The 15,732-nt window shown below is 47.8% G+C and overlaps 1 protein-coding gene across 2 annotated transcripts; it reads left to right on the top strand.

Moving 5' to 3' along the window:
• Positions 1–4,582: 4,582 nt before the first annotated feature.
• RCN2 (reticulocalbin 2) lies at positions 4,583–13,791 on the top strand. Of its 2 annotated transcripts, none has more exons than XM_090263617.1 (7): positions 4,583–4,847; positions 5,136–5,241; positions 7,394–7,590; positions 10,061–10,174; positions 10,502–10,598; positions 11,210–11,349; positions 12,743–13,791. In XM_090263617.1, the coding sequence occupies exons 1-7, from the start codon at positions 4,707–4,709 to the stop codon at positions 12,893–12,895; spliced, it is 948 nt and encodes a 315-aa protein (XP_090119743.1). In that variant the 5' UTR covers positions 4,583–4,706; the 3' UTR covers positions 12,896–13,791. The 2 variants fall into 2 exon arrangements, with proteins under 2 accessions (XP_090119743.1, XP_090119742.1); XM_090263616.1 differs by having other exon boundaries at positions 11,207–11,349.
• The last annotated feature ends 1,941 nt before the right edge of the window (positions 13,792–15,732 follow it).

Here is a 15,732-nt window from a genome sequence, read left to right as displayed (position 1 = left end):
GTGTTTACAGATGCTACAGCATGGGTGACCATGGAACACGGCTGCTTGTCTAGGACTAGGCAGCCGGAGGGGAACAAGGTGACCGCTGAGCAGTACAGGGTTTCTCTGGGGGATGACAGAAACGTTCTAGATCTCACCATGGCGATGGTCGCACGACTGTGACTATACCAAAAAACCACTTTTTAAGTGGGCGACTCATGGGACATGAATTAAAGCTCAATAAAGGTGTTATAATTTTTAAGTCCAGGGCGTATGTTGACGGCTCTGCAGTGCCTCTCCATATCACTCAGAGCGAAAGCCGGTCTCCCAGGAACCCGCCACACCCTAAACTTTCTAGGTCCCCACAGCCCTCTGACCACCTTGTCCTCTCCTCCGCGATGTTCATTCCACTCCGGACGCACCACCCTCTTTATGGCGCCCGACAGGCCAGACTCACTCCTGCGTCAGGGCAGGTTCCTTGACGAACCCCACCCAGAACATCCCCTCTCTGCGCGCACGCCCCGGCGCCTCGGGCCTCCCAAAGGGGTCCTTGAAAAACCGCCAACGCTGTGCCCTGACTCCCACCGCCGGCACACGCTCCCCCAGGTCTCCAGAGCACACCCCCCGTCTACTGTCTGCCTGACCCACCGTCCCGTCTCCCCCAGCAAGAACGCAGGCTGTGCGGTGCTCGTCGGTGCTGCTGTCGCCCTGCCATCACTCACAGACCACACGCCACGGGCACCGAGTCGGCATTAATCACGGCGTGCCGAGGAGCGAAGCGCACGCTGAGGGATCTCTGCTCGCCGTGTTCCCTTCCCCTCACCGTCTCCGCCAGTCCTTGCTGGGACCCACGCTGGTCCCCCGGCTGACAGGGACGTCTTCATCGGCGGGGGTCCCCGAGCCCGTGCATGACGGGCCGGCGCGATGCAGTGGGAGGCCCGGAGGGGACCCATCCCTGCGCCTGTCGGGAGCCACGGAACCTCTCCGAGCGCCAGGAATCTCATCTGCCAGAACGAAGGCTTCCTTAGCATCACAAACCGACGGGGGGAAAATGCTCTCCTTTTTCTCGGATGAGGACACGAGGCGTCCCGGAGAGATGCGCGAGCTGCCGAGGGGCTCAAACTCACATCCCTGGGCCCTCAAAGCCGTCCCGGAACGCTGCCTGCCTCAAAGCCCGCGCACGCTGGTGACACACACACGGGAGCGGCCACGGACTGTTAACAGAACCCGGGAACCGCGTTTGTCGTGGGGGACGGCGGGGCACGAGCGGAAGGGGAGTGCGGGCCGCGGGCCGCAGGCAGCTGCTCTGAGGCAGCAGATGCCGCTCCAGGGCCGCCCCGCGGGAAAAGGCGCGGCTGAGGCGCCGTGAAGGGGGCGCTGCCAGGTGCGAGGCCCGGCGAGGCCCCTCACGCTGGGGCCGCCGCTCCCGCCCTGCTGCCCCGGCAGAGCGCGGAAAAGCCGCTGACAGCGCGCGGGCGGCGGCCCTGCCCCGTCAACGGGGGCCGGCGGGGAGGCTTCTCCGGAAACCCCTGGCCGAGCGGGGACGCTCCACACCGCGCCGCCCTGCCCACCTGTCCCGCAGGCCTCCCGGGACGACCCCCGGGCCCTCCTCAGCGCCGGCTCCCCTCCCCCAGTCGCGCTCCCGGCGCTCTCCGCTCGCACGCCCAAGGGAAGGGAGGGGTGGGAGGGCGTACCCGCCGCCGCTACGTGCCCGCGGCCTCCCCGAGGATCTCCGCAGCGCGGCGTCCCCGCCCAGGCCCGCCAGGTACCGGGGACGCGCGCCCCCCGCGGACACTCACCCGCCGCCCCGCGCAGCGCGGGCAGCAGCACCGAGCGTCCCGCCGGGAAGGGGGCGGGGCTGCGGCGGCGCACACGTGACCCGCGCGCAGGCGCAGAGGCCTGCGACGAGGCGCCGCGGAGCGTGGAGGCCGGCGCTCTGTTCTTCGCTGCGCGAGCGCCGCCGCCTCCGTCCCCCTGTCCGGTCTCTCGCCTTCGGCTCCTTCCCACGGCCTTATGCCCACAGCGGGTCTCGCGGAGGTGGGAACGGTGAACGCGCTTCATAACGCGGGGCAACAGTCCGGGACGCTCTAGGCGGCCCCTCACGAGAGCCGGGCTCGTAGGGCTGATCTGACACCCGCCCAGACATACTTCCTGAAATCACAGTTCTGAACAAAACAGGAGAAAATCTAGCCCGTAATTGTCATCTTTATCCAAGTGGGAGCTCAGACACTTCACCCATCCCTGTCGCTTGTCACCTGCAGCGGGTGGGAAGGCATAGCATTCAGTGTCGTGTACCTCCGAATGAGACTGTCGGCGTGGTGGACACTGCGCACCGCAGGTCCCAGGGTCCTGTCAGCCACTCTATGCCCCCAGGAGCCTCCGGTGCGGGGTGAAGGGCCGGCATCGGTCGCGCCAGCCCATCGGTGCCCAGGGAAGCCAGTCCGCCACGGCCAATGAGGGTGGAGAAGAGTGCCCGCCCCCGCCCCCGCCCCCGATTGGTCCATTTCTGTACCAGTGGGTCCTCATTGGTCCGTGGAGATGTAAGAGAGGCCATCCCTCTGATTGCAGGTTGCCCATCTCGGCCCAATTTGCTCCTAGGAGGTCTGTCTAAGGGTCCACTCTGCAGACAGCAGCCCAGTGCCAGAGGTTTGACAGCCCAGTCTGTGGCTTTTCACTGAAATGCAGACTGACTGAGGCACCTGTGCAAACAATGGCTGCTAGCTTCTGGTTATGAATCTGAGTCCAATGAACCAGGAGGAGTCCTTTTTGGCAGGTGTATTATTTTCCAACAGGACAGAACAATATTGTGGGCTACGTTCTGGCTCCTGTCCCCTCTGGCCTTTTTAGGAAAGTTGCTGTTTCATTGGTTTTATTTAACAAAAGGGTGTTGCACACCTATCACACATCTGATGCTCTTCTAGATGCTTGGAGTTAGTAAATAAACAACTTTAAATTATTTTCCTTGCTTTTTTGAACAAGGTGGAGACAGACAATAAACAGTAAACATAACAGGTTATATGATAAGGTGATAAGCTGTACAGTGAATAAAATAAGGATCAGGAGGATGGAGTAGGGACTGCAATTTCACAAAAGGTGGTCAGGGCCTTATCGTCATCAGTTATCCCCTCTCTGCTAACAATGGGCTGTTCATGTCTTCTGTCCTCAACAGATGAAAAGAAGATTAAGGCCACAAAAATCCCTCGAATTGTATGGTCATTCCATCTAAATTGTCCCTTAATTCACTGCCCTATAGGTGTCCGTTCGTGATCTCAAGGCTCCCTCGTTCTTTTAGTAAGTAATGTCAGCAGATAGTCACAGCAGACCGTGCTAATTGCTATAGCAGAGAAACATACAAAGCATAATGACAGGACAAAGAGACCTAAGAGGTCAACAGTTTTGGTGGCAGGGAGTCAGAAAAGGCATACATTAGGAAACGCTTGTGCTGGATCTGGAAGGCTGAGTAGGACTTTTCCACATGGGGAAAGGAAAAAAAAAAAGGTTTGAGTCCCAGGCCCTGGCCAGGTAGTTCTGTTGGTTAGAACATCATCCTGATATACTAAGTTTATAGGTCTGATCCCCAGTCAGGGCACTTACAAAACTAAAGCATTGTGGAACAGCAGGTCTCTTTCTCTTTCTCTCTTTGTTTGTCTGTCTGTCTGTCTTGCTCTCTCTCTCTCTCTCCGTTCTTTCCTCTGTCTTTCTTTGAAAAAAATTTTTGATTTTTTAAAAATTTTGAGCTTTGTCTATGGGTCAGACACTGTGCATAGAATATTTACTATTCTCACATAGAACTTACTAGACAGGTTTTATTATTGGTTTTTTAACAGAGTTCTTAAAAAATCAAGGTACTTATTCAAAGGTATATAAGAGGTGAGCTATGGAAACTGAAGATCCAGACCTGATGCGTCTGGGTTCTTTAATGGAATCATACTATTGCACTTCCATTAGGACAGAAGGGCCTATGACCAACTGTTGTAAATGCTGTATGATGCCGTCTATAGAAAGGTCAAGAACAGGTAAAACGTGTCATCTTCTTGGTAAAGGGTTTCCTAGGTACTTGCAATTCTTTTCATGCAATCATCGTTTACTTTCCTACCCCTATTTTAAAAATGAACAGACAGGTTTTGATGAGCCAAGCAACTTAGCCAAGCACACAGAACTGTAAAGTCACGAAATTGAGCCCCGGATACAAAAATCTCGCTTGTGTGCTTGCGCTTGTTCGTCCTAGTGCAGTGAACTAAATCGGTAGAGATACATGATACGTTGAAAACTGGAAAATGGATACTGTCCATTGGTCCTCCAGGGCAGATTTTTTCTAACTTCTGTACTGCGTTCAGGTAAATGTCCGGCCTTTTTCTCGCTGAGTGAAACAGTGCCAGACACGTGGGATGGACAGGAGGTTCTGGCAAGAACCCGCCCACCTTAGACCGCGGCTGGGTGTATTTTGGAAAAGTCACCCACAGGGGTTTTCCCCTCCCTCGCCCCTCCCTTCAGCTCCGCCCCCTCGCCACTGACCAATCATATACGCGGGCTTTCACCCCGCCCCCTCCGCGGGGACTATATAGGTTGGCCCGGGGCGTCGTACTGCGCAATCGTGGATTGGGTCTGAGCTCGCGGGACTGGAGGGACGGCACCCCCGCCCCTCCGCGCTGCGTGCTCCCACGTAGGCCGCGCCACCGAGCGCCGCCGGCCCCCCGCCTCGTCCAGTGTCCGCGGCGGCCGGCGCGATGGGGCTGGTCCCGAGTCTCGCGGCGCGTCGGGTGCTGCCGCTCCTGTTGCTGCTGCTGCGCGCAACGGCCGCCGGCGCTGGGGACGGGCACGGCGAGCACCGCTCGGACTACGATCGCGAGGCGCTGCTGGGCGGCCAGGTGAGGCGGCCGAGACGGGCCTGGGAGCGCGGCCTCGATGGGTCCCAGGCTGGGTCCCGGGCGGCCCGACCTCAGCGCTGCGCGGGATGCCGCCCGCTGGGGGTCCCGGGGTCCAAACCCTCCTTCCTCCCGCAGCAGGCAGGGTCACCGAGGGTGTGGAGGGGCAGGGGCCTTGGAGAGCAGGTTGAGGCGACTGGGAGGCGCCGGCTAGCATAGCCGTGTTTTGCTCCACCATTTTGCTCCGGTGGTAGTAACGCCTGACCCCTGTGTGTCGCTTGCGCTCCAAAGGAAGAAGTCGACGAGTATGTGAAACTCACCCCCGAAGAGCAGCACAAGAGGCTGAAGTCAATCATAAAGAAAATCGACTTGGACTCTGATGGCTTTCTCACCGAAAGTAAGGACGTCCTCCACAGCGAGCCCTGGACGCGTGTGGGAAGCGGGGTGTGTTCAGGGCCAATGGCTAGTGTGCCGGTGAACGCGAGGTCCTGTGAGAGGGTAGGAAGGCCGTAAGGAGTATGTTTTACGCCTACGAGTGCATAGTTCCCACTAATGTTTTTAAAATTTAAAGGATTAGTGTGACATAGGTCCATGAGACTCTATGTCCGAAATGTCCGTTATGTCTTTAATTCTGTGATACGTCATCTGTATACTGGATTGCATGCCCACCCCCCAAAGTAAAATGTTCCTTTACTCTTCACTCCCCTTCCTAGTCCCTTCCCTCTGGTATACCTGGAAGTCTGCAGGCACACACAGGATACCAAGTAAAACTCAGTGCATTCCTTAGTGATAAAGAGACACCATTGAGCCTGTATGTATGTGAAAGTCATGCCTTGAGCAAACAACCTTGGCATCATAGGGATTTTGTCAGTATCAACATAGGATTCATTCTGGAGACATTGCCAAAGACCAAGTAAAGACATTAAGTGATATATAGCTCTTTCGATACATGCTTTTTTTCTAATTGTAGTAACATGCTTCTTTTTGTAAGCAAGTGTAGAAATACCTGCTGCCTGTGAATTAAGTTTATGAGAGTGTATCACAGGTAGTAGCAGCTTGAGAATCATCTTGTTCTCCTTTCTTTGTAGATAGAGATGAAACGGAGGCCCATAAATGTGTTCCTTAAATCAGTGGGAAAGCAAGGACTAGAACCCAAATTGGATCCTCATTAAGTTGTTTTTAATTTATCCAAAAAAAAAAAAAAAAAAAAAAACAAGAAAATCTCACTGTTCTTAAGTACAGTTTGTAGGCACAAGTGAAATGCACAGATTTTTAAAAGAATATTCTAAATAAATTGCTGTGTAACTGCCTTTCCTCATTGCTTAATTCAAGTGATGTACCCTATCAACTTTTATTTAAATCTTTTATTTTATTAAGTATATTTTATTGATTATATTGTTATAATAGTCCCAATTTTTTCCCCTTTGCTCCCCTCCGCCCAGCACCCCCCCCCAGCAATCCTTCCCCCCAAGTCCATGCCCATGGGTCGTACATACAAGCTCTCCCGCTTCACCCTTTCATATATTCTTCTCTTTTTAAAAAATAACTAATAAATTAATTAATTATTTTAACAATAAAAAGTAACAATCCCTCCCTCTCAGACTTAAGACCCTTTATAATCGTATAAGGGACAATGGGCAAAGGTCTCAAGCTCCTCTAGCTGCTTTAAGCTGGACATGGTTGTCGTCCTACCTACCCTTGGGCCCAGAGATCCCTAATAAGAGTGGGGGTGTGGAGGGAAGGGTGGCCTTCCCACATGGGGAAGGTTCATGCAGACTCCAGGTCAGCTGGCTGTCCCCGGACAACGGCGTGCTTGATTTAACAGGCTGGCCTCCTTGTTGTGTTCTGGGGGCAACAGATTTGGCAACAGGGTTAAAAGACATCATTCAATCCATAACCACTAGATGAGAAAAGGAAGGTATTAATTTTCCAATGTCCCACATTAGGGAAAAAAAGGGCTTCTTTGGAGGAAGGTGTGCCAGACACATCTTACCTGTGCATAACCTTTTTGCCCACTATACCAGGCCTTTTTCCTTGTTGGCTTTTATGACCTTCTAAGGTCACCCTTGGTTCCTTAGGGTTTTTGGTAACAACCAGAGCCCAAGCATGTCTATTTTTTAGGCATCACATGCCAGTCAAAGTCTTGGTCGACAAGACCTCTATTAACCACTGGTCTTATTATTTTCATGCAAAGAACATTACTTACTTCCTCAGGGTGCCAATTTCTGGAGGGATCAGTTAGGGAGAAAAATATACACCGTGAAGGAAAATCTTTGTCCTTTCCATCGGTCATTCCTTCAGTAAGTACTTATTGAACCAGGGGCCTCCTAGGCATTTGGAAATCCCCAGTGAACCAAACACGAACTGTGTCCCCTCAGAGGTTTCGCACTTCCTATTCCTATTCTTATTTCTATGACCGCAACATTGCCCATTCTCATTCTGCGTTTGCCAACTTGGAATCCTGTTATTATCTTCCCTAGATGGCTTAGAAATCCTCAGTGTGTGAGAATCACTGTTAATGTTTACTTTGTTTTGGGAAATTGTCACAGGTGAACTCAGTTCATGGATTCAAATGTCTTTTAAACATTATGCCATGCAAGAAGCAAAACAGCAATTTGTTGAATACGATAAAAACGGTGACGGTATGGTGTCCTGGGATGAATACAACATTCAGATGTATGATCGCGTGATCGACTTTGATGAGCACACAGCTTTGGATGATGCAGAAGAGGAGTCCTTCAGGCAGGTGAGTGTATGTGCACATGCCAGTCTTTCTGATCATACCGGTTGACTAGACCTTCTTGAAGGAATGAGCACAGGAGGGCCTGGGGTCGCAGGCAGCATCGCCTCGTCCTATGGGCAGCTAGTGCCCTGTTGCACCTCTGCGGTCACTGTGATGGTTTCCTCTGTAGCCCTGTGTAGCATTCCTGTTGTGACCAGCTACGTTACTGTTGCATGTCAGTGTCCCGGGTGTATCATTTGTTCTCATTTCTAGAGTTAGTGTTTCTTGATTGTTTGTATTTTGAATATGTATCTCATCATTTAATTCTTTGGTTTCTGTCTTAGTTTCTAAGAAGCAAGATTTTCTAAGAGGCCCATACCCATTTTTAAGTGAAAAAATTTATAAACATCAATTATTTTAAAAAATTTGAAAATTGTGGTAGTATACACAGAAGATAAAATTTACCATTTTAGCCATTTTTCAGTGTTCAGTAGCATGAAGTACATTCACATAGCTATGCAATTAATCTGTAGAACTGCATCTTGCAAAACTGAAATTGTAAACTTAATAATTTCCTGTGTCCCCTTCCCTACCCACTGGCAACCCACATTGCCCTGTCTCTCTGAGTTGGAGTATTCTCAGTAGCTCATGGAAGTGGAATCATCTAGCGTGTGTGCGTGCGTGTGTGTGTGTGTCTGTGTTCTGAGAAGCCAATTTTAGTAAGCTGATGGACCCTTGGGTGGCTTCAACTCTTTGGCTTTTGTGAACATTGCTGCTATGAACTCTGGTCTATAAGTGTATGTGTGAGATCCTACTTTCAAGTTTTAGGGGCAGGTAAATCTGTGTGTGTGCAAGTGTAATTAGAATTGCTGGATCATATGGTCATACAATTTTAAGTTACTGAGGCACTGTAGTACTGTCTTCCTTATTGGCTGCAGTATTTAAAATAAGCCATTTTTTAAGATTCTGTATGACTGTAATTCTGTTATGTAAGACATGATATTACATGGAAGTAGTTGGAACTTTGGAAACCTAGACTTTGGTTCTGGTATTTCAAAATCCACATTTCTTCGTGTAAAATACATTGAGCCTGGCAAGCATGGCAGTTCTGTTGTTCAGAAGTTTCTGTTGCAAGATAAAAGGACTGCTGTTAGTCTGTGTTGTGTTAGTGGTGCACGTAGTGTTCTAGATCATGCACTGGAGGACTAGGTGTGTATCCTGAGGGAAAGAGTGTTGAGGCTCAAAGAAATCGAGAGTCATTAGTGATATTTATCTGTGTAGAAGTTTGTCAGTTTAGAAAAACAGTACGTTATCTGCAGCTAAGAGTTGTATAGAACCTGAGGTGTACTGAAATAGTGTTTTTCAAATGACCATGATTGAAAATGCTATAAAAAACTTTTCAGTATTTTGATTTCTTCCAATCGTGCAAATTCGTGTCCCTTTGCTGAACATGTGAATTTTTGCTCTAGATCGAAATGTTCTTTTATAGGGAAATCTCAGCACTCAGTGTTCCTCATAGAGGTTTTATTCAACATGAAATTGATCAGCTTAAGAACAAGTTGTCGTTTGTCTCTTTTTCCCTATGTCCTATGTGAACATAAAATGTCAAGTATGTGTTGTAGTTATTTAAAGCTATGAACCATTTGGTTAAAAGCAGCGAAATGAGCCGTGGATTGTGAGTGTTTAAAAGGTGAATTTTTTGTGGGAAGAAGCAAGCATGTCCTCTGTCAGTCAGTCACTGTGAAGGAAATGTTGTTCAGGCAAATGAATGATCCCTAAGTTATAGGAAAAGGAAAGGAGCATGTGTTGTTCACAGTGAAATATGTGAATGAAAAGCTTCTAGGATCTCTGAAACTGGCCTTTTTAAAAGTATGGAAAGAAAAGCGTACTGCCAGAAATTCTCAAAATAGAATTTGTGCAAGATTATAATAGGGCACTAGCAACTTCCAGCCTGTCGATGACAAAAGTCATGGTGAGAGAATAATAAAAAGTAGCCTTGTACCTACCAGAAGCTACTTGATTGAAGACGTATGTGCACTGGTTTTAAAAAGGAAGACGGAGCCCTGACCACGTAGATCAGTGGTTCAAAGCGTCATCCACAGCCTTGTTGTGTAGTTGATGGTCATCGCTCAGCAGAGCTTTGTATTACCGGTTCGATACAGTCATACACACTGATGTCCGCTTTTGCTCTTGGTGTCAGAGGATCCCAGTGTTATTGTGGAGGAGACCAGAGACGGTAGGCATTTTTCCTGAAATAAAACAGCCATGGAGCAGCGCTGTTGGCATTCAGATGTGAGTTTCTCTGACTCTGGAACCTGTGTGTGTGCCGCTTTTCATAAATGTTATTTTCCGGGCAACCTTCTCAGGGAGGAGGCAAAGATAAAATAATCTCGGAACATGTGCTTGATCCGCACATGGTTTTTATCGTTCAAAGTAGTATTTATGATATTTTGCGACGATCCATTTAAACATGTTCCCTATTTAATTTTCCCAGCTTCATTTAAAGGACAAGAAGCGATTTGAGAAAGCTAACCAGGATTCCAATCCCGGTCTGAACCTTGAAGAGTTCATCGCTTTTGAGCATCCCGAGGAAGTCGATTATATGACGGTCAGGAAGATAAATTTTCAGGGAACTCTTGAAATTCCATGAGTTTACCCTGTGCTTACTAAATCATTCCAATGAATTGTATAAGAAGAAGATTTTTCAGAGACTGAAAGACCCCAAGGTCTCCCTGCCTAAGATGAGGACTTGGAAGGAGGGTTCGGGGGGTGGGGGTCGCTGACCCGAGGGAGAAGGCAAAGGACCGAGTTGTTTAGTGAGTGTTTTTAAAGTGTGTGGTGAAGATGAGCATGATTTTAAAAGAAGTTCTGTGGTAGGGGTGATTCAGAAGGTGGTAGGATTGGAAATCTGTCACTAATCCATTTTATACCATAGGAATTTGTCATTCAAGAGGCTTTAGAAGAACATGACAAAAACAGCGATGGGTTTGTGAGTCTGGAAGAATTTCTTGGCGACTACAGGCGGGATCCAGGTAAGCTGCCTAGGGGTGCGCGGAAGGGGCGGACGGCCAATTATTTGAAGAAGTTGTCACGATCTGTACATGTTTTGCCAAGTAAAATGTAGCACGAGCAAAAGAAAGGGATGTAATAGGGTATCGGAGAAGGCTGTCCTGCATGCTTTAGTCCCGTGTGTAGCTTCAAAGATATGTCTTCATTTTGAGAGAAAGATAATGTCGTTAGGAAATTCAATGAATAAGGAGGCCTAGGCTGATGCCGTTCAACAAAGCTTTGTATGTTTTCATGTCGATCTTGACTGAAATGGAAATAGAACGTGCTGTTAACACCAATGTAGATTGTGGGAGTTGAGTTGTGATCGTTTGGAATGCGAGGCGTTTGTTTACGCAGCCTTCTCTTTGTACAGCTGTCCTTCTTCAGAGGCACTGCTCGAAAGCCTCCCTTACCGTGACCGTCGTTAAAATCGGATGTGGTGTTTGTTTTCAAGAACCTTGAGGCAGCCTGATACAGTCATAGAATATGTACTTGTTTTTGTTTTGGCTCCTCTGATTCTAGGGATCTGTGTAACTCTTTCCATATGTGTTATTCTTGTGTGTTTATTTATTTTATATGTTTTACTCTGAAGCAGCCACTGAAGATCCAGAGTGGATACTGGTGGAGAAAGATCGATTCGTCAACGATTATGACAAAGATGCCGATGGCAGGCTGGATCCTCAGGAGCTGTTGTCTTGGGTGGTACCCAACAACCAGGGCATTGCGCAGGAGGAGGTGAGCGCCGAAGAATGACTCGTCACTCCTGCACGTTTGGTGATGTTGTTAGGAAAAGAAGTTTTAAATGTCAGTGGAGGGAGAGAAGTCACCAAGGACTTTCTGAGGGAGGCCCCAAAGAAATGTAATTATTTTTGGGTGGGATGGATCCTAGTAGTGCAAGCTTCCCCACTCAGGGAATGTTTCCCAAACCCATGTATCAGGCGGTATCATCGTGAGAGGCTGTATTTAGTGTCAGTGAATTGTATTTGAAGAATTGTCAACAAGTTTGCCCATTTTCATGCCGTGGACATTTCAGTGCTTCTTGAGTGTTCATCAGGTTTTGACAGAAAGAGCACGACCCCCACACACCACCCTCGTTATTTCCTCGAATTTTCCCCGAATGAAAAAAGTGTTTCACGGCCAATATCTTGCTGACGTGGAAGTGGTAAAAACAGAAACCTGCAGAAGCACTGAAAGGCATGAAAATGAACATGTTTAAAAACTGTTTTGAGCTTGGGAAAAAAAATTCTCACCAGGTCGATCGCATCCACAGGAGAGGACATGGAAGGTGACTGAAGCTGAAATGTGTCAGAATAGCTACAGCCAGAAGTGCTCAGTGGATTGAGCGAAGGGCCGCAAACCGAGAGATCGCCTGTTTGATATCCAGTCAGGACACACGCCTGTGTGTTAGGCCAGGTTCCCATTTGGCGGCCTGTGAGCAGCAACAGACCTGTGTATCTCACAGGTTGATGTTTCTCTCCTTTTTCTCCATGCATTCTCCTCCCTGTAAAAATAAAGAAATCCTTTCAAAAATTAGACATCCTAAAGGAAAAATGAGAAAAAAATAAAAAGGTCAGAAGAAGCCTTCAATTTTTTATGAATAATAATTTTTTTAGGGTTGTCTCCCCTGCCTAGTTAAGATGATTGCATTGCTGTAGGTTGATTTAAGTTTGTGAACTAGTGTAGATTGTCAAGGTCAGAAGGAAATCAAGATAGTCTTATGTGTTACTTTTGTAGTCCAGTGAGTAGAATAGCAAAGTGTACGTTTAGTGAGTGGCCAAAAAGGGGGTTAAGTTTGTTTAGCTGAAATGATAGATATTATGCATTGGATCTGAGTAGAGAAAAGGAGAAAACACCTGGAAATAAGTAAGAAGGAGATCATGAGAAAAGCCATAGAGAGACCCAGTTATAATGTGTCATCTTCTTAGATACTTGGAAAAGTGATGAGTACAGTATGTGGCATTTCGATCAGTGTTTCAGAAGTTCTGTTGGCCACTGACTTCTTATGAAGTTGGATGTGAAGTGTGAACGAGAGAAATACATAGATGGTTTGTGTCCATTGAATCTCATAAAAATGGCAACACCTTGCTGAAAATACTAGACTTGACACCCTATGTTTTTGTTGTTCAAGGCTCTTCATCTCATCGATGAAATGGATTTGAATAGCGATCGAAAGCTTTCGGGAGCAGAGATTCTGGAGAACCAGGACTTGTTCCTCACCAGCGAAGCCACAGATTATGGACGACAGCTTCACGATGAATATTTCTATCATGATGAGCTTTAATCCATGGGCGTATCTGAGTCGAGCGTGCCAGATCCTTTTATAACGCGTTCCCAGTGTTCCTTTTGTGATAGAATGTCGATGAGGTTATTTTTCGCTTTGAAGTCTCATCACAGTGCCCTGTACTTTGATCTCGGCCCCTTAGGAGGAAGAAAGTTAGACCAAATGAAACCCTGAGTGACAGTCCCTTCAAAGCGTATGGAAGAAATGAAACAGCATCGTGCCATAGGACAACCAAGTCGTTCCTTAAATACTCCATTTGTGTAGTACTGTATCGTGGAACATGTGGAGTTCTATTTCTACCCCTGTTTGAAAAAACGGAAGATCGTAGAGTTGCCGGAAGAGTATTAGAAGAGTACGTGATTGAGCTATCGATTCTGTTTGTTAAGTAGCATTAGTTTGGCAACTGACCAGAGGACATCGTTTTTAGATGTAGTATTTAGTTTTAAAACCTGTAGAGGAGCTTGTAGGAGGATATGTAGCTCAGCCATCCGTGGGGAAGTAACGCCTTATTTCCAAACAGTTTCTGTAAAGGGTTATCATGTATGAAATAGAACTTTCTATTTTTGCCTATGTATGTATAGATGGTAATTCTATTTAATGTGTCACTGTAGTCCATGGTGTGTTGGGTTTTACATGGTCTGTGCGGAACCTTCTTTTTTTTTTTTTGACCGTTGGAACATGAAAAGTCCTAACTTTTTAAAGGTTTGTCTGCTTTTCTTAAATGTTCTTGCTCAGCCTTGTTTCGAGCATAGGTTTTGTCGTATCACCCATCATCGGGCCTCACCCAGCCCTGTATGTGGATCGTGATCATTCCAAAACTGTGTTAAATTATTGTTGTTTCCTATTCCTATTCTGTTCTTCTTTTAAATAAAAGAATGATATGATACTCGATCGTATACCTGATGTCTCTCAGTTGGTATCGCAGCAAGCGTGGCCCTGGTATCTGTGGGCTGAAATAATGGTGGGACATACACTGGTGGAGAAAATGAATGGAGCTCAGTGTGCATCCTACAGATTAAAATGATATTTGAGAATCCTTTTTCATTCATTAGGTCAATGTACTATCTTCAGGGGAAGTAAAAGTCACAATAAGGTGATGAATTTGTGTTTCCATAGCTCTGACCCAGAGCTCTGATTCTTTTAGTTTTGTTAATGTTTTTGAATCTGAATATTTTTCCCGATGAAAGTTGTGTGTTCCATAGCACACAGAGTGTTCAGGCAGCTCAAGTCCTTCTGAGAAGCGGAGAAACCCAAAGCCGTGTTGGGATCAGTGGGAGGTTGAATGTGACCTGTTCTGGCTATCATCAGGTAAAGAGAGGAGATGTCAGCAGTGGTTATCCGTCACTTGTCAGTGTGCTCACTGGGGCCTTTGAAGTAAACCCTTTCCATGAGCACCCTCACCATGCATTGTACTGGAGTCTCCAAATTGACAGCTCTGTATGAATGATGTGTCATGCTGTTCCCACATGATTCATCATGTATTTTTGTAAGTCTGCTTTTCAGCCCATGATGATTCATTGTCTTCCCTACTTTAGTCATGCCTTGTCATGAACTTGTCAAGTTGTGGTCCACCTGTGTTGTTATAAAGTTTTTCTAGGAAAATGTTCTCTAACTCACTAGCCTCGGGGCAGTCACAGGCAAAGCTCTTTATGCTGTTGCTGGATAAGCCGTCACACAGGAGGGCCGGAGATGTTGCCTTGAAGCCAGCTGAGCAGGTGGGTGGGGCCTCCACCCTGGGTCTGCCCCTCCCCTCTGAAAAGGGCAATCGGTCTTTGGTTTTGAGAGATTCTCTGTCCTGTTCCATGTTTAGAAGCGAGAGTGAGCTCCAAAGAGCTGCTTTGTCAAGGAAGCCTCTTTTTGGGTCAAGGGCCCAGAAGAGAATGGGTGGTGAAGAGTGGGGTGATCAGGATTGGAGATGGGGCGTTGAACAGGCACCACCAGCCTGTGTGGAGCAGAAAAGGGAGGCTGACTGTCTGAGAGGTAGATGTCTGAGGTGTCAGTTCAGTGACCCATTCCTTGGGTGCACGTTTCACGCTCACATCCTGCGGACCATACAGCAGAATTAGGAGCAGACTATATCTGGTGCCAATGTCCCTGAGCATTGTGACGTCCAAACTGACCGGCTGTGCGGAGGGAGACCTGATTCTCAGGTCATGTAGCCATGAATTTTGTAAGTAAGAAAAAAAGATCGCCATGAGAAAACAAAGAATGTGATCGGTGTGTCCTGTGCCCAGAAGAGCATAGTCTATAAAATAGCAGAGCTAGGTACAGACGCATCCCAGAGCTGATCATTGTAGTGTTGTGGAGCAAGTGTGAGAACCAAATGGTCGGAGATGATCAAATTAGAATTGAAAGAACCTTTATTAGCTGGCCAGCGACTGCCCACCCGTGCACAAGGCGGACTTGGGTGGACAGCCCCGATCTTAGGGGTTGGGGGGTTTATAAAGCATTTCAGGTGCAGGAACTTGGAGAGAAGTACAGCTTGTATAGACCAAAATTTCCCACTATTCCCCAGGTCATTGCTCCAAGGAATAGGTCACTACTCAAAGGAATAACAGTTAGGTCAAGTTCATTGTTCTGCTTGGTCGGAGCATGCAACTGCGGGGGTCTGGTTCCCGGGACCCAAGTTCGGCTGATTACCCTACTGGCTGGACATCTAAGAAATACCCTTTAACAGTAGGAGTTCCCTCCATGTGTCAGAAGTGCTTCCACTGAACACCGAGAAGTGTCCCTGATCCCAGGAGGCACTTCAGGGTCTGCCATCAGGAAGAATATGTTTCCTCTGACAGACCAGAGACCAGGGGTGGAGAGGAAAGGATAAGGGGCAGGGGTCAGAG

Source organism: Furipterus horrens, unplaced genomic scaffold (genome assembly GCF_987537825.1).
Source record: "Furipterus horrens unplaced genomic scaffold, mFurHor1.1.pri manual_scaffold_16, whole genome shotgun sequence".
NCBI classification, from domain to species: domain Eukaryota; kingdom Metazoa; phylum Chordata; class Mammalia; order Chiroptera; family Furipteridae; genus Furipterus; species Furipterus horrens.
This window is presented reverse-complemented; position numbering and strand designations above follow the sequence as displayed.